Source organism: Haplochromis burtoni, unplaced genomic scaffold (genome assembly GCF_018398535.1).
Source record: "Haplochromis burtoni strain Fernald_Lab_line unplaced genomic scaffold, NCSU_Asbu1 Contig_63, whole genome shotgun sequence".
NCBI classification, from domain to species: Eukaryota; Metazoa; Chordata; class Actinopteri; order Cichliformes; family Cichlidae; genus Haplochromis; species Haplochromis burtoni.
In genome coordinates, this window is record NW_024582424.1 from 1,910,560 (window position 1) to 1,930,461 (window position 19,902).

A 19,902-nucleotide genomic window follows, 5' to 3' on the forward strand; every position below is an offset into this window, starting at 1 on the left:
ATATAATATAATCTCTCCAGCGTGTCCTGGGTCTGCCCCGGGGGCATGTCCAGAACACCTTACCTTACCTCACCTCATCTCACCTCACCCAGGAGGCGCCCAGGGGGCCCTAACCACTTCAACTGGCCCTTTTCAATGTGGAGGAGTAGAAGCTCTGCTCCGAACTCCTCACCTTATCTCTAAGGGAGAGGCCAGCCACCATTCGGAAAAAGCTCTTTTCTGCCATTAGCATCTGCGATGTCGTTCCTTCGGTCAGTACCCAAAGCTCGTGACCATAGGCGAGGGTAGGGATGTAGATTGACCAGTAAATCAAGAGCTTCGCTTTTACGATCAGCTTTCTCCTCACCACGACGGACCAGTACAGTGTGTGCATCACTGTAGCCATAGGATTGTTATTTGATCTCCCGCTCCCTTCTCCCCTCACTCTAGAATATGATCCCGAGGTACTTAAACTCCATTTGGGACAGGAACTCGTCTATGAACTGGAGTGGGCACTAAACCCTTTTCCACCTGAGAACCATGGCCTCACAATTGGAGGTGCTGATTCTCATTCTCAAAGCTTCACACTCAGCTGTGAATGAGGTGGCGAGGCCACCGCCTGATGACGCCAACAAAAGCACATCATCTGCAAAGGCAGAGATTCTTAGACCACCTAAGTAGAAGTCTTCTGCCACTTGGCTATGCCTAGAAAGTCTGTCCATAAAAATTATGAACAGAATGGGTAACAAAGAGTCCAACATACTGTCGGCTGTGCGGACCAAGCGCTTGCAACAGTTGTATAAGGATCAAATATCTAGTCGGTACCTCTCAGCCTTACGCACTAGCTCAGGCTGTTTCCCAACCAGAGAGGTGAGGTTCAGTGCCCCAGTCGCTAGTCTCGGGACCCGGGGAGTTGTCCTCCAGGGTGTCCACCCCCAGGTGGTGGACCTACAGGAGGGTGGGCCTGTCTCCCTTCCTCGGGCTGTGCCCGGCCAGGCCCCGTGAACTAAGGTCTGGCCACCAAGAGCTCACCTCCGGGCACCCTCCCTGGGCCTGGAAGTAAAATTGCAAGTTTTGTACATTTTTATGCAAAATTTTCTATGTTAGACAAACTGATCAGCATAGGAAAAAAAAAATCATAAAACCTGTTAAATAACTGGAATTTGGAAATCTGAATCTTTATGTGTGTTTACAGTATGCAAACCTAATGATAACATGCTATTTATACATTTTTCAGAGACTTCCTTTTCTTGCTCTTGAGAAATGATCCAGCTTTCCTTTAGTTTGCATCAGTCTTTTACATCAGTTTTAGATGTGTTTAACTATGCCAAGTGATTCAAAATTGCATCTTTATGTCTTTCCCGTCTCTGAATGACTTGAAACACTGGAGGGTGTTTGCCATTATCCTGTTGATGTGGAGGAAATCTTCAACACCTTCCCATCCCCCATCTTATTTTTGTTTTCCTCCACACATTATTTGTCCTTTTATTGTGATTCTTCACATACCCTGTTCCAAAGAGTAGATTTATATACATTGTGTGCGACCTGGCATGTCCCTGGATAGTATGGCAGACATCTCTGTCATATTTCGATCAGCTGCTGGCTTTATGGCCTCCCTCTTCTGCCTTTTATAACGTGCTACCTAAAGTCACAGTGAAACTCCTGCATGTGACACATTTCTCAGGTTGAAATAATGTTGTCAAATACTAAAAAAGTTGAAAGAAATGCCCACAGAATGGTTTAGAAATGTTGTTCTTGAAGAATCAGCACTGTTGATCAATTAATACTCGTTTTGTGAAATGCATTTATTGTACTACAGTATGAACAATAATTGCCAAATACCACAGAAAATGTAACATTAAACCTCCTGAAATAAATGGGACACTTCTATGCAAGAGCACGTACCAAATTACGCCAGTCAAATTCATTCCTAAGTAATAAGGTTGGTCCGTCTGATGTCTTGATGCTTGTGTTGACTGTGGACTGTACAGTCACTAACAAAGACCAGAATGTGAAGTATTTCTTCATAAATGTATCTGGTACCAAAATACAACCCTAAGCTGTTGCGTACTCTCTTTTCTGACAGTATATTTTTGTTTCTCCCAACTGAAAGGCAACGACCGAGAGGCAAGATGGGAACAGAGTTCAGGAAAAGTTCATTCCAAATGCTCTATAAAATTCACATATGTTTAATCTTGTGTAGTCTTCTTGTTGAAAACCAGAGGAATCATAAAAAATGTGTTATTGTACAACTCTTGGATCGTTATCATCCTGAAAAAGCAAAATAAGTGATTAAATTCGGATGCAGATGGAAAATGACTTATGTGATTGACTCATTAGACAGAAACTGTGTAAATCTGTTACACATTGAAGCACGGAACAATAGACAAAAGGAAACCTAAAATATAATGCTTTTATTTATTTTTTTAAGCACTCAAAAACAGCAGAACAAAGAGACGGAAAAGACTAGGAAACTGACAGAGAGCAGGATTCCATGTGATGTTGTTTGCACCAGATACAAACCTTGTCTGACTACAGTCTAAGCTCTGTGCTACAATATAGATGAGAAAGAGAGGGGAAGAGAATGGGTTTCACTGAAGGAGGAAAATGATAAAAAAGAATGTAGAATGAAAAGGTGACCCAAAAATAAGGAAAGTAATGAAAGAGTACACCTGTCACCTTCAGCTTATGTTCCCATTAAGAGTAACTCACACAGGAGCCAGAACATGAAAACCATAGGGGCAGACATGCTAACTAAAGAATTAGTCAGAGACGATTTAATCAAAACGCACCTGGTTAGAAGAGAAATAAGAGGTTTGATTGTCACGCCATTGTGCATTGATTGCAGACCATAATGTCTTATATGTCCATCTGTAAATAGATACCAAGTGAGTCATGAGAGTATCTGATATTTTAAGCCATGATTTATACAATAGCTTTCTCTGTAATTTGAGCAGTATAGTATCTTTCATGCAATATTGCATGAATATCGTTCATGCAATATTGTATTGCATGAACTTTGAATGCAAAGCTCCTCTAGCAGCGTCCGAGAAATAAACTGAGGTGATGAAAATAAGAAAATAAGAATAGCATACCTCGTTAAACATTGTTAGTGCAGATGCTATATAATTATGTATAATTAATAGTAGCCTAAACCTTTTGTTGCATTTTCTTTGACAGTAACTACTTCAAAAAAAATGCTGTAGATGGATAAACTCAGTATTTATTGAAATGTAAGAAAAGAACAATAAATAAATTTCAGCTTTTCAATTTTTCACATTTAGTTCTGTCCTCTTTTTCTTGCATTTGTTTGTCATGATTATCAAATTTTTGAGTTGTGCTATTTGGAAAATAAAAAGATTCAGAGTTTTTATATTGTACAGTTACCATTGCAATTTTCTTTGATCTGACAATACTTACCTCATTTTCTTTATTTCATTTTCACTCTCACGTATTTCCTGCCCATTTGATCAGATCCCCCTGCCCTCGTTAGTATCAACCGTATCCAGTAACCCTCTTCTCCTGTGTTCCTTTTCCCCTGTGGCAGCTAAACTCAGTGTTTTTGTGTCTCACATTCCAGCTGTTTCTCCTCACATTCTCCTTGTAGTCATTAGATTGTACTGTTGTGTTATGGATACTGCTGTTGTGTAGCACTTTTTTTGGGTGGGATACAGCCAGATTTATTTGGACTGTGTAGCAAACTTTGTTGCAAGTAAAGACCTTCTTATTCAAGCTGTCTGAGAGTGACTCATGCATTTGAGTCGCATCTGTTGGGATCCTCGTTACGGTTCCCAGTTGACTTGACAATCTTAGACTTTATACATAATGGTTTCGAAGCGACAGTTCCCCCATGTCTAATATGACAATGATTCGCATTCGTTCTCTGTGTTGAATGCGTAATTTATATTGTGTACTTTGATTGCACAGTTATTTTCTCATGTTGCCACTATACCGGTGAACAAGAAAGCACTTTGCCTCGTGTTTTTCTATGCATAATTTGTCCTATTCAAAGTTATACTGGCTTGCCTAAAACAATCGGCTTTTCATCCTTTTCATTTAAGATTATTTTACCCGATTGACTAGAAAACAATTCTGCGCTTATGTTTGATGAGGACATTTGGATGTGCAGAGGACATTTATACAAAGCCGAAGCTGGTGCTTAATACTTAAATCTTCAAATCTCCTCTCTGGCCTGGTGTTTTAGAAAACACTGTACAGTCTGTGAATATTTGGTTGAATCACACAGTCTGAACTGTTTTTTTTTCTCCAAAATTCTTAATGCCACTATGAATATTTGAAAGGGGATTAGATGAGTATTTACTCAAAAGATGTGAAGCCCCATTTCTAGCACCTGCTTGGATTTAGCCCACTGATTTTTTCATTCCACACAACACCGAATCCCATTTCATCCCAATTACGCAGGCATAATCATATCTGTTTAATTGAAATGATCATATTCGTCAATGAAGCACTCCCTGTAGATGCATTTCTCCTTAATATACTTCATTGTACAGTCTATTAAACACACACCAAAGCTTGTAATAATTAACAACAGAGCATGCATACCAGTGTGACAATTATAGTCGTTTGTAATTGCTGGTCAGTCACTGACCTGTTTATTTATGGTTCACCTTAAAGTTCTTAATTTTCATTGAATCTCTATGAAATTATATTTTCCCAAAACTAGGGTGATATGGTCTGCAAAAAAAAAATCATCTCTCAACAAAAAAATGTGAATTAGACAAAAAGAGACATGCAGATCTACTGATGTATCAACAACTGCAACCAAAACTTTGCGTTTCTATCAATGTTAACAAAATCCCCAGCACCACTGGCTGCAGAAACTATGTTCTCTTTGGAATTTTAGATTCAATGAAATGTGTATTTTTTTAAAGACCACTTTAAAAAAAATTACAAGAAGAAACGAGGGGTAGTTTGAGACTTTTGCACACTGTCGTATGAATGATGGTGACTATATGAGGAGTAGGCGTGTTCATTAATATCTATCAGAATGCATGTTATTCTCTAGCACAACATGTAATGACTTTTATGGAGCCAATATTGAAGAAAACTGCAGGGCTTTTTAAAATAACATTATGCCAAAGCCAAAGTGAAGAATTCAAGACTGTGTGGCAAAACTGAAGGAAAACAGCACCAACAAGCCTGAGGTGCAGGTTACTTAACAAAACTCAGTAAGGAGGAGAAACAGCAGCTGATGTTTTTGACTAATTATGAAGGTGGCACTTCCAGCTGTGCCACTCTAACAATGCGCAATCTTCCCCAGGGGGGAAACTGTTGATGTGTTCGCATAGTGCATAAAAGAAACCACGAATAGGACCGAGTTGTGGGAATGTTCTCTTTCTGGTCATGTTTAGAATGAAATTCTTATTGGCTGCACTTCATTCATTACCAGTTCAAGCATGAGGTCTTCAAGGTAACAGTCTGTAGAAATCAAATGAGAAATGCACCAAGAACGTTTTGCAACCCCCTACCGAAAATACTTTTGGTTGTATGTGTGCGTGATTTCTCTCTTTGTCTTCACACATGACGCACGTTGAAGCATGTGGCTAGATTATTGGACATGAATATTGCGTTTCAATTCTTTCCATAGGGATTTGTTTTTGCGGAAACAATCGAGTCAACTAACCATTAACAGCCATTCATGTTGTCATTTTTCCAGGTATTCCAAGGGAACTTTGACAACGACACACACAGAAAGAACGTGATAGACCCGCCTATCTACGCTCGGTTCATTCGGATCCTTCCCTGGTCGTGGTACGGCAGGATCACTTTGCGTGTAGAAATACTCGGATGCACAGAGGAAGAGTAAACCCTTTCCTTCATCTGTCTGCCCATCGCCCCTTGTCCCTTGGCATACTGGAGTGTCTCACAAAGTACTTCAGAAATAAACTGTGCAACCTGTAAAAAGAAATTGATTTCCAATGGATTTTTCAAGAGTATGCGTTGGTTGTGATGGGTTGCTGTTTGTTCTTTTGTACAATGATTTAAAACCTGCCCCTGCCCCTGTTTGTCCTTTTGTTTTTCCTATTTAAAGCGTGATCTTTGTCTTTTTATTCCTCTCAAGATTTGCCATCCTGTTTGGAATGAACTTCTATAATATATATATGGGAGGGGTGGGTTTGGGGGTGGTGTCAGAAAGGGAGTCTCCCTGTGGTTTTAACTTGTTGCCATAGAAGCTATTGTACAGTGTCACTTTTTAACAAATGTGTGAAATCTGTCTGTTGTGCTTCATTGGACATGATTAACCAGCGTCATGCCATGACTAAACTGTCTAAATGATCATGTAGATGACATGTTATCTCATCATCAAATGTGTTTTTACTTTGAATACAGCACCTCCTCAAGCCATGCCTTTTCCCTAATGGACACTGGCATTACAGCATCAATCAAAACACTGCTAAAGCTCTTGTATTATATGTAAAAGACTAAGAAATTGCATGGTGCGTGAACTATAAATATATATTATGAGAAATCATTTAAAACCTCCAGCCCTGAAAGCAAATGGATTTGATTTAGAGACCTATTTTTATGTGCATTTTTAAATAGTTCTGAAACATTACAACACACTGCAAAAGCTTAATAAAGATGACTGATACGTGAGACAAAAAGCAAGCGCTGCAGTTTAAAGTGGTTCTGCAGCACTGACACTGAGGCTTATAAGGTTGTATGTAGTTGAAATGTTAGCTCACATTTTTTTAACATTCGATTATTGCTAGATGTAAGATTATTTGCTATTATTGTTTGTTTGCCATTTTGCATTTATTTTATTTTGTTTGCTTTTTCAATCTCAGCTGTTAGATTCACAACATGTTTTTAATGTCCTCGTGTTGTCTTGGAGATCTAAGTCAAATCAATTAAAAAAGCTCAGGATAGATGTGATCCATATTAACCCACAGCGCATATTTTTGGCCTCCTAGTTGAAGATTTCTGTGTTATTATTTAAAGAAAATACCACGTGAGTGAAAGTAATTATTGAAATCATCCATATATGCATAACTCAAACGCTGAAAGCAGTTTCTTAATATCCTTAATTTCTTTGACTTGATAAGTGAAAACCTTTAATTAATTTCCTCATTTTCAAAAGACAGGAAAATTGCTCGTATTACTATCGTCATCTCAGACCTACAATGACCAGAGTGACAGAACAGAGCTGTAAATTAATTATGGAAATGGAATAATAAGCTTTTATTAAAATACTGGATTAAAGTATAGGAATAAAATATTAAAATGCTTATATGTGTTTCCACTGTTGCTCTCTGCATTTTCAAATGGTTGCAGGTTGCTAAACATATTTAAAGACTTGCAGTTTTTACTGTATGGCTTCTCTTGTTGGCTACATCTGCAGTAAATGAACAGCAATGTTTAGCCAGTTAAATAAATGGAAGCAAACAAACCCTGAGGTATTGCAGTAGTGTCAGAGCTTGTGGGCCTGTATCGGACCTGGATTGCTCAAGGGTTTTCCACTCTTGGCTAGTTTTTCCAAAGCTCTCTAGTGCAACAATAAAATCCAAAAGGAGCCACTTCCGCTTTTATACTTCATGTTTCACTTCAGCCTTGTCAGCTTTCAGGCCCATAACAAACCCTTCATTTTATATTTTCAGAATCTAGTTCTGAAAAAGAAAGTGAGAAATTTACAGGAATTCTGTACTGAAATAACTGCATCAGCCTTTAACAGATATTTTGATGGCATGAATGAATAAAAATAAAAATCCTTTAACATTATTTTTTAACTTAATTCTGCAATGTGAAATGATGAAAAGTACAGAAAGACATCATGAATGCTTCGAGACAAAAGGTAAAAAGTCTGAAATTAAAAAAACAAAACCTAACAATGAAGTTACCTAACAACCAAGCATAGGCAGTAGTGTAGGTTTGGTAAATGGCAGTGTGATATGATATAGTATGCTATAATGGACCGGATGTGTGTTAAGATGTTATTTAAGTGTTACGTATTTGTGTAAGTAACATCGAAAGTCTGCTGTAGATTACCTATGTGTTTCTTTTTCTTTGTCTTTGGAGTGAACTGGTGACTCCATTGACACTTCATAGGTTCATGATCACAGGACACACATAAGTATACGAGTATCTCTTGTATATTTTACATATTCGCTGTGATTCTTTATCGACAAGTATCAAGTATTTCCAAGATCTGCTCCAGTTTGTCTTTGTAGTTAATTTGTCGTGAGCATTTATGACAAAGCAGGTGTGCTGCAAAGCTTTGTGGAATTTTGCATGATGATTTGAAGCGTACAGTACAACAAGGATGTCCACAGGCACATTGTGTTCTTGCATATCATAAAGATCTAATAGCCTTTACTTTGTATTCACCATCAGTTGTCTTGTGCATTGTAAAACTGAAGCATCTCACGGGTCCAAACGGGGAAAAAAATAGAAACTCATCATGTCTTTGTATTTCAGTGTCAACTGTTCACATATTATTTCTTACTTCCTCAATCTCACTGTCACCCACTATCTAGAAAATGTACCCATCATAATAATAGTTAGGTTCAAGCCTGCAGAGGAGAATCTAAAACTCTGTACAGTGGAAAAAAAAAGACATTGCTTCAAAACAAAAAGTTCTTTCAGTTTGACAAATAAAAACATATCTGTGAAAATGATACGTTTGCTTTGTGTTTTTTGAAATCTTTGATGCCATTGATATTACTTTAGTAGGAAACATAATAGCTTCAAAAAAAGAGTTTCCCACCTTTCTAAAGGCTGGGAACGCAGCATCCACACAGTGGAGCACACAAGTATTTCAGAGAGAGAAAGTTATCTTTGCTTTTTATGTTTTCTTTTTCATTTTAGCATCATAAGTCTTTTGCTGTTTCACTGTTGTTACAAAATTAGTTCAATTTCAAACTTCTTTCAATAGCCACAGCGCAACAGCCTTTTTTCCCAGGATGTGTACTATTTCACAAAGACACACACATACAATGAGTTATACAGTGAGTACCCCTTATGTCAAGGATAAGACTAAATGCCTATGTGGAAAATAAAGATTTGTTAGTGTAATTGTCAGCTGTGAACGGACTGGTTTATGATTTGTGACAAACAATTAAGTCTCAAGGTTCAGCAAACTGCATACATACAATTCCATTAAATAAAAACCCAATCACTAACTGAGTGTACAATATATATCCAGGCTTTTTGATGCCATTTTAGCTAAAAACAATGAAATATTATTATTATATTATATCATTAGTTATAATTTAATGTTTTTGGAAATGCTTTTTTGGTCACTATGTAGCCAGTATTCCTGTATTAGTATTAATAGCAACCTCTTGCATAGTCTGCAAATATGGAAACAATTCAAATGCTTACCAGCACAAACATTACGAATTCTTAGGATATTTAAACAAGGCATATTCCAGGCAACTACTTTTCCATTTCACTGAAATCCAAGAAAAAAAGTTAGACCAGTCGATTTGTCAGAAAACTCTAAGAAAACACTGACATTGAGCAAAAGATGGGCAAAGTTAAATACTGGCCAAATAAATATTGTGTATTTTAAGAGCTGTATGATATTATTACTTGCTTTCCTCGTTAGGCTTTTAATGTTTTAAATGTTGATCAAATATACATGTTGCAATTGCATGTTGCAATTGCCAGCCAGGGCAGCAAAAATGTTGACTATTCACACGTCCCCAGTTCAAACATTTTGATAGCTGTTTCCAGTATATAATTATATATTTAGACTTGATACCAACTACTAATAAATAACTAATCTGGGTAACTCTACATGGATACCAATTAACTGGTAGTATCTAATATTATGGTACAAAACAATTATTAGTAACAAAAAAAATAAATTGCAGTAACAAGTTACAATGGGTATGACATGAAGCTGCTGAGCTAGCTGTTTCCATCCTCAGGGTTCAGTTTACAGTACAATCATTGCACCTATTCGTCCAATTTTTGGCATTACTGCCTTTGCTGTTTTCGTTGTACCAGCAGCTACAGTTTTGGAGGAATGTTTCAGAGTTGACACCAGCTGACAGTAGCAGTACAAACTTTGATCACTCCCACTCAGCATGCAGCAGCAACAAATGCAGCACCACAATCACAGAGCTACCCGAGCGGCATAAGACCAGCACATCCATGAGTAACATGGTAATCATTAGTGAAGACCTTGTGCTGCTATATGGCCATAAAAATCATCGACAGACATCAGTATTAAAAGCATCATCCTTTTTCTTTGCCAAGGTTGATGACTTTGACTGGATTTTTCATACCTTATAGAATTTTACAGTTTAAAAATACTTGTTGTAATTTGTGATGCCTCCATTTAAACCAAAGAATAATTATGTTTCTGCTCCCATTTCTTGTCCTCTGTTGCCTTGCTGTTTCCTGAAAGAAACATGTGCATTGGACCTACTCATGCTATTTGTTATATTACGACTAAGCAGCAAGTTGCACCTGTGACGTTAGTAGAATAGTGGCACCCTCATCAGTTCTGCTCGTTTCCAACCCCCCACTAATTTGCACTGCTCTTTGCAGACTGCATTGTTCATTGCTGATATGAGCTGACTGCCTTGGTGTTCCTAAATTCGTGCATTGTCCGTAGATCTCACACAGAATTTCTTTGGTGTTTTTTTTTTTTCGATTACAACCTCGCAGTAATTTACCATGCATGCCAGATCTGACCCTATGTTTCATTGATTTACTGTGACATGCGATGGCCATTCTGTGCCTCCCTGAGGTTAGTGCCACAATTGTGGCAGCTTATCAAAATGAGAGTTACAGGGCTAACACAGTGCAGGCAAAAGTCCACTAATGCTTCTGCTATGGAAGTGTCAGTCCAGTTTAATGTAATTGGCTTGTAAACCTAGGTGACTGAAGCTATAGGGCAATGAAAAAAGTGATACGAAAAGGGGAAAAAATCAGTTTAGTCGAGTTAGCCATGCCTTTTAATACCCTTAAAGATTTTACATTTAAATTAGGAAGGGTCACGTTAAGGAAGATTGTGCATGCAACATTCCATCTAATCTACCTTAGATGTAATGTGAATACATATTATGGTGATCATTTATTGCATAAAAAGTTTAAGAAGTCAAACATTTTGTTTGACATATGGAATTTCCCATGTTGGGTCTGTCAGTAAATGCAACGTGAGGTGAGCACTGTGACTCTGGACCACAAGAAGTTGTTGTTCCACTTGCAATAAAGAAATGTTCTGCAAGAGCCCTGGATCGATCCTGGTTTTAGATGTTGGAAGACATTTACATTATGAATCAAAGTTGCTGTTCACTTGACTGGCAACGCAATTTCCCTGTGCAGTCGTGTTTTTATCCATCTGTTGGTTTAATTTTCACATCATGTGTTTTTAATTTCTTGTTCTCTTACTTCCCACCTTAGTAATCAAAGCAATTCTTGTTTTTCTCTCCATTTTATGTCAAACAGCTGTTGTTTTTAAAGGCTCTGTAATAAAGCAGAAAATTGTTTGCCATTTTAGTTTCAGCATTTGTGTTCGTGTTTGGACTCGTCTTTGTTGTCTTGACCTTTTATTCTATTTGCAGTTTCACGTCTCTTATCTTCTCCCAAGCAAGGAGCCTTAATCTATTACTGTGATCAAAAAGCAAGTCATATTTACTCTGGTGGCCCCATGATTGAATTTAGCTTTACAAACTGAAATAGCTTAACAGATTAAAGGATCACGAAACCTTATAAACCTGAGGTAGAAGGAGGCATCCTAATTAACAAAAGGCCTTGTGTAAAAAATAATTAAATTTCACTAAGTTAAACATATATAAACAGGTAATCCTATAGTATGTTTTAAAAGTACCTACAGGTAAAACATTATCCAGTGCAGTGCATAACAGAAAGCACATGTAGATACTGTATGTGATAACACTAAATAGAGATCAGAGGAATAAATTGTTAATAAAACAGTATTTCTCCACTTCAAGTACTTTACGAACACCGAACTCTGGAGAGGAAATTGAGTTAAATATCTTACTCCACCATCACAGGACTCAATATCAAATATGTACAAGCTCTTGTCACGATTCATTTCAAGCACTTTATTCAAGCATGGTGTTGCATAGCCTTAGAAATATCAAGAGTCCTATATAACGATTCAACATGTCTATTTTTAAAAAGCCATGCTGAAAGAATGAGGAATAAAATGTTTAGCGTGAGTGGAGTGTAATGTGTAGTCGCTCTTACTGCCTGTCTATAAAATTTGCAAAAAGCTATTTGTAGGAAAGTCGAGATTAGGACTTGTTCCAATCAGGAGTGTGTCCACCCCTCTGTTGCAGAATGCTACATTATAATGTGAGCAAAAATGACAGGTTTTGGATCACATTAAATACTCTGCTGCTGTTCTCGTGTAAAACAGACTAACAGAGCTGCAACAGTAAAATGTTTAACAAGAACTACTTCAGACAGCATAGAAAAACCTCAGAAATACAAAAAGATTTTTATTTTTTAGGGATAAAAATGTTTCAATCTTCAATTATTTTAATTAAGCCAGATAGCAAACAAATGATTCTGATTCTTTTGACAGAATTATCTTAACTTCTACTTTTACTTACTCCCGTACTGCATCTACTTTCTCCTTTGACAGCATCACACATCAAGGTACCGTGCAAAAGTCTTGAGCTGTCCCGCATTTCTTTATATTTTACTTACAAGAATCAGTTCTCACGAGCAATACTTCTCTCAAGCAGTCAGTATTTTGTCTACACATAATAGACAATGTAGCAAATAACCGATTTAAAAAGTACCTTTAGGCCCTTTGTTCCCATTTCTTTAGTTGAATCTATAAAAAAAGACATAAAATAATATTTTTGCATCAACAAGGTGATTCCTGAAGAGGTATTAGCCATAAAATGGCATATCTTGACATGGTGTGCAGTATGTTTTTAAAAACTTTGAGGAAACTGAAAAAGAGCAGGACAAAGGGTGTGAGAGAAGTGTGAGGTCAAAAAAATCTGCAGGAAATGGACAATATCTGAAGGCCATGTGCTTAAAGAAATTACTAGAAAGCTTAATAAGAAAGCCTGTTGACTTTATAAGCTTGTTAGAATTACACGCTCTCTGCATTTATCTTGTATGCTAAATTTAATTTATCTTTGCACACATTTTAATAAATAGTTACATATATTTCTCACTTTTCAGCAAAATAAGAATAAAATAGAGTTGGCCAGTAAAGTACATTTCCCCAACCCTAAACAATTACATCATTAAATGTTCTGATTTAATTATGTATAAGCTTTTTTTTTTTTCAGCAAAATATTCTGATGTGGGTTCAAGTATGAACCTTGTTAATGTTATTCGATCTTTGTTTTCATGGTTCGAATAACACGTGAAGTTATGGAGCAGACATGGTTAAAACAAACAGTGACTATCTGTTAGAAACAAGAAATAAGCAGTGATAAGTAATTCAGTGATCTTACATATTTTTCTTACCTCACTTGTGAAAGCTTTTGTGATTAATCTCATCATCCCTTATCCAGAGCATTTTGTATCTAGAGCACTACAGTACATAGAGTGTTTGAGCTATATATAGTGTCACTTATCATATGGAATAAATTTATCTGCATGCCGTGTTGTTTGTCGCAATGAATATTGAGGGCATATGAGTTTCAAGTGCACTGTGATATCTCTCTTGTTATCTTGTTTGTGCAGTCTTTGGGGAGTTTTTGGCAGAACTGGGCCACACTTGTGTGGACTGTTCACTTCTCTAATGACACTGAAGCAAATGTTATTTTTGGTTCAGTTTTAAAAACCTGTAGTGCATTCAAGAGGGACAGAAATTGTGACTAATAAGCTCCTAAAAGCATTAAACTATCTTTTCCCCCCTGTTTTTGAGGTCATCTTGAATGCCTCCTTACACAGCGAGTGTAGCGAGTCGCATTGAGGTTAATAAAACAGCTCCTGTTTCTGTGAGAAGTCACATGACTGAAAACAGTGAAAGTAGGCAACACATAGGCAGATTAGAGGTTCTCGGACAGGACCAGTGTTCCAAAGCACCAGAGTTTATTACTTTGTATGTATAACCTTCTCACAAAGGTAGAGCGAATCCCTGGGAATTTTTACAACTGCTGGCATGGGTTGTTATTAGATTTGGTTACTTTAACAAGTCAGGCGCAATGAATTTACATTTCAAAACAGTATGTCTGTGAGTACACACTGAAAATGAGTCAAATGAATATTGACTTCATATTGCTCCTCCAATTTCTGGTTTTAAGCTGGTTCAAAGCTACAATAGGTGGATTGGTTTTATTATGTTGTAAATAAGGTGACAGATTGCAGGGCCAATACTAAAAAATATAGGATTTTAACTGTGTCTTAGTGATAAAAGAACTTTATTATAATGCCTATTATATGCCCCATTGTTATTCACAGTGTTTTGGGAACAGGTGTATTAATGTGGAATGTTATGACATAAGATAACATTATACCATATATATTTATCACCTATAACCCCACCCCCCACCCCACTGCCACAGTGTCATCATAAACTTTCTTTGGTTACTCCCTAGTGGTTAAAAAATATTCTCTCTCTAGAGTCAAGTTTAAAGTTTTAAATGAAACTTAATTACATGCAAAGTTGGGCCTGATGACAGATCAGAGAATAGAAGCACTGTCTACTTGCTGACATACACAGACTTTCCAGCAGTCTGGGATGATATTAGTCCAACAGTGCATTTTGTTTTACTTACACAGCTTTGCCTTTATTTAAAATTAAGATGGAAATGCCTAAAGGGTATTCATTGCATTCTGAAGCAGTAAAGGATCTAAAGGACTAGAAAGTGAAAGAAAAGAATACAAATAGAATAGTTACTGTTAAAAATAGATTAGGACTGTTTTCTTCTTCACTATCCACATTTTCTTCTAGAATGAGATAAAGATGAAGGAGAAACTGTATTACTCTGGCTTTACATCAGTAGAAATAGCCTGGAATAATCTAAATCCTCTTCCTAAGGTGATTTTTTGTTGTTGTTGTTGTCTGTTCTTTAAGATTATGGCATTCTTGTAGTGTCTTGTCTTATATCGCTAGCTAGTCAGATATTCTGATCTTAGAAGCTTAAGAAAAATCAAAGCTTGAATGGGAGATGAGGAAGAATAGCACTGGGTGAGTAAGTGATAATGTGACCAGTTGAAGGAGGTGACAAAAACTTTGCAGCAGTCTATGAAAGATACATGAGCCAAGCTCCCATGAGCCTCCAGTCCACGTTAAGAGGAACGTGTGAGTCCAGTGCCTTTGAGAGTCACCTTTCTCAAAACTTGCACAAAGCTATATATACAAAACTTAAAACTTGAGCAGAGATGTGCTCTTACTGTAGGCAGTGTTTAAAGTTCGGAGAGTAAACTGAGTAAACTGGACCTGAATAGACCTGAACTATCAGTTCTCTCTACTTATATAAGACTTGTTACAGTCACAAATGCTTATTTTAAGCATTGTCCTAACCAAAATATCTATTCTGATGTGGCTCTACTTTTTTTTAAATTTTAATTTGTTTTTAGCTCACTGCTGTATTTTCAAATACGGAAGTAATTCAAGCATAGTGTTTATGCTCATATTTCCTCCACATAAAGGTTGTACACTCCACCTCTAGTCATTTAGTCTCTCTCCTCATAGCGCCAGCTATCCCTACGCAGCTATCCAAAACTTCAGCTCCTTCCACAGAATTTGTATATGATTGATATCTGGAGATTGGCTACGCCACTCCATAATGTGCATCTTCTTTAGCTGCTCTTTTGTTGCTTTGGCAGTATGTTTTGGGTCTGTCTTGCTGTACGACCCATCCATGACACACTTTCAGTGTTCTGGCCGAAGGAACAAGGCCCCTGTCCAAGTTTTTATGGTATGTGGCTGCGCCCTTTGGCGCTTTGATGTGCTGTGCTTCTACCTCCATGGTTGACTGTGGCAATGGTGTTCTGATATATCACCTTTCTCATGGTTATGCTCACACCATGAGGGAGCTCCAGCCCGAGGGCATTTCATATTTTATCCATTTCCAGATAACCACACTTAAAAGTGACCTTTTCAAAGCTTCTTCTGATGGTCATGTAGCCCATTTAGTTTGTGTGCAGGTATACTTAGAGACTTAGAGACTTAGAGAGACTTAGAGCTTTTTATTGTCATTGTGCAGTTTCTTGCACAGCGAAATTGGGTAGCTGAACCACAAAGGTGCTAAAGTAAGAAGAAGAGAAACCAATATACAACGAAGGCGGAAAATAAATAAATAATTAAATAAATAAGAATAAATAATAAAAAACAGTGTATATGTATACATATGTGAGTGGAACTATATACATGGTGTATGTGTAGGAAACATTGAAACAGACTGGGACCAAAATAATTGCACATGAGCCAAAAATATTGCACAGAACATGGAAAGACTGAGATATTGCACATAGATGATCAACAGCAGTGTCAGGGTGGATGTGTTGGGGAAGTCTTTACACACTCTTAGTTTGCATTAAGAGTTCTGACAGCCCACGGGAAGAAGCTGTTCTTTAGTCTGTTGGTTTTGCACCTGATGGATCTGAGCCTTTTTCCAGAGGGCAGGATGTTGAAGAGGTGGTGGTTAGGATGGAGGTGGTCCTTTATAATTGCCCTGGCTCTGGAGAGACATCTTGAGCTGGCAATTAAGTCCAGGGAGGGGAGTGGACAGCCGATCACCTTCTCTGCAGTTCTGATGACCCTCTGTAGTCTCTTCTTGTCAGCTGTTGTGCAACCAGCGTACCACACAGGGATGGCGTGCACCAGCACACTCTCGATAGTGGCACGGTAGAAGGACACTAGGAGGTCAGTCTGCAGCCTGTTCCATCTCAGAACCCTCAAGAAATGGAGGCGCTGCTGGGCTTTCTTCACTAGGGCTGATGTGTTTGTGGACCAGGATAGGTCCTCGGATACGTGGGTGCCGAGGAACTTAAAGGAGGACACCCTCTCCACATAGTCACCTTTTATGGAGAGGGGAGGAGGGTCAGTTCTTGTTTTGCGGAAGTCCATGACCACTTCCTTGGTTTTCTTGGTGTTTAGCATGAGGTTATTGTAGTTACACCATTCTGACAGTCGCTGGACCTTATCCCTGTAGGCGGTGTCATCATCGTTGGTGATGAGCCCCACCAGAGTGGTGTCGTCTGCAAATTCGATGATGATGTTGCAGGGGTGCGTAGGGGTGCAGTCACTGGTGTAGATGGTGTATAATAGTGGACTCAGCACACATCCCTGTGGTGAGCCAGTGCTGAGTGACAGGGTGGATGATCGCTGGTTGCCAACCTTGACTGATTGTGAACGGTCTGTGAGGAAGTTTTTGATCCATGCACATGTGGAGGGGGGGAAGTCCAAGTTTACCAGCTTGTCTATAAGAATGTCTGGGATGATAGTATTGAGCTGAAATCAACGAAGAGCATCCTTACTGATGTCCCAGGATTCTCCAGGTGATGCAGAGCGGAGTGGAGAGCAGTGGAAATTGCATCCTCTGTGGACCTATTTGCCTTGTAGGCAAACTGGTGGGGGTCGAAGCTGGGTGGGAGGCAGTCCTTTATGTGTTTTAGGACCAGCTTCTCAAAGCACTTTGCAACCACTGGAGTCAGTGCGATGGGTCTGTAGTCACTGAGGCTACTGATGGTGGTGGACTTGGGGACTGGGACTATTATTGGCGATTTCAGGCAGTGAGGGACAGAGGCATGTGTCAGGGAGAGGTTGAATAGTCTGGTGAACACAGGAGCCAGCTGGTCGGCACAGGCTTTGAGGACTCTACCAGGTATTCCGTCGGGGCCAGCAGCTTTCCTCTGATTTACTGCTCTGGACACATTCGTGTCACTAATGTCTCTCGATAGCTCTTTAATCTTAGCCATGTTGATGAAGAGGTTGAAATAGAAGAAACTGATTCTGTGAACAGGTGGGCTCTGGATCCATAATGAGTTATGATCATGACTATCTGTAACTGATTGATTGTCTGTTATCTGTTTGTGTGACATGTGGGCACACAGCCAATCTGTGGAAGCCATGATTCTTGTTGGGTTGTTGGGAATCAAATACTTAATTCACTTTATCTTATGCAAATTAATTTAGGACATTTATGTAATGTGTTTTTTTAGACTTTTGGTTGAAATTCTGTCGCTTTCCATTGAAATGAAACTATCATAACATTAGAGACTGTTCAGTTCTTTATAAGTGAGTAAGTCTACAAATTCAGCAGCGGATCAATTAATTATTTCCCCCCCTGTAAGTGAAGTATGAAGTTATATTAAGTGGTGCGACGTATAAAAAGTCCAAAAAGACACATTAACTTGCATCCTGTACTACTCTTCTCTACTGCTCTTCTCAAGCTATTGCTCATTTTTTAACTCTGCAGTACAGCGAGCTGAACAGCAAGGATAATAACTGGTGCGTAGAACTAATCAGTCACAATGTTACAGATGTTTTTAACTTCATCTTTACCTCTAACTACCAGCTGTCTCTGTTACTGCCTGCACCGTAGGACTGTCTGAAAGGACCTTATAATGTTGCACCACTGTTTTTTATGCATATGTTCTTCCTATGTAAGGAGGATGGTACTGAGACAGCACACCTGCCTAAAGTTTTCTATACGTGTTTTCTATAAGTGGTAAGAAAGGTATCAGTTGTGCTGCTTTGCAAAATTTATCATTTGTTTACCTAAGTATTTGCAGTTTTTGAGACTTTATACATCTGCTAATGTATTATTTAGAGGAACATGTTGTTGTGTTGTGTTTTTAGTCATTAGGGTATAAGGTAAGATATAAGGACAACTTATAGAATCTAGACTTTAGATTATATGGACATAGCACATATGAAGCTATTATGATTTTCTTTAATGGAAATATACCAATTTTAATTGTTCCCCCTTTTTAGAATAGCTTTTTAACATTTGTGATATTTTGAAGATTTAAATTGGTTGTTGGTTGGCTTGGAAACGCCTTAATATCTCCTCTGGAAGAGTTAGAGAAGGTGTCTGGGGAGACAGGGATCTGGGCATCTCTGCTTAGACTGCTGCCTCCGCAACCCAGACCCAGATAGACATCAGAAAATGAAAGCATAGATAGCCGGGCAAAGCATTATTGTGATGGTGTAAGTCTAAGGTCTAAAACAAAATTACAGAAGTTACAAAAACAAAATGCTGTTTTTATATGAGTATAAAAACAGCATCATATAATATATGAGTAATAACAGTTTGACTCCTAGGAGCCAGCTCCCCACAGTAAGAACTTTTACTTTCAGTACTTCAGATTCATAGAGCTGGTAAATATACTTGCATTTTTTGCATGTCTTGCATTGAAGGATTTATAGTTTTCCTTTAATAGTTATGTTCATGTAAAATATTCATGCCCCTCAGTACTTCTGTTATTATTTTACAATAAACTGTATCAAAAGGGCCTCAAGACAAAGTTACACCTCTGTGCTGACAGTCTCACTCTGCATACAGCAATCCTGTTTAAGCAGCCAAAAAACCAACCACACTCTGCTTTTTCAAAAAGTAAACTTCATTAGAAGGAATGTTGAGAGGATGATATTAACAAAAAGGTTTGTGTAATGTAGTGTTACAACACACACACACACACACGCAGACACACACACACACACACACACACACACAGACACACACACACACACACACACACACACGCACACACACACACACACACACACACACAAATATATATATTTTTAAATTTTGTTTCTTTTCTTTTGTCGCCCTTCAGTTTGTCGCCTGTAGACTTGTGAAACATGTTTTCATCTTTGTCTGCTGGTTCAAATGTGCTTGCTGCTATAGATACTCTGTGGACCCAATTAGAATCAAACAATAGAAACAAAATCCCTCAAGGTAGTGATTGTGTGGTTTGGACATTTGTATCTGCAGTGGTATGGGGTGCTGAATCTGACACAATTTGAAAGCATTTGTTTTATATCAATACTCTGAT

The 19,902-nt window shown here is 38.1% G+C and overlaps 1 protein-coding gene across 2 annotated transcripts in view; it reads left to right on the plus strand.

The window, feature by feature from the left end:
• Positions 1–16,478, plus strand: part of LOC102304446 (EGF-like repeat and discoidin I-like domain-containing protein 3) — a 131,430-nt gene extending 114,952 nt beyond the window's left edge. For both annotated transcript variants that reach the window (XM_005922879.3, XM_005922880.2), the window contains exon 10: positions 5,660–16,478. In XM_005922879.3, the coding sequence (XP_005922941.1) occupies positions 5,660–5,809 (150 nt within the window). In that variant the 3' untranslated portion in view covers positions 5,810–16,478. The remainder of the gene's footprint in view (positions 1–5,659) is intronic.
• Positions 16,479–19,902: the final 3,424 nt, after the last annotated feature.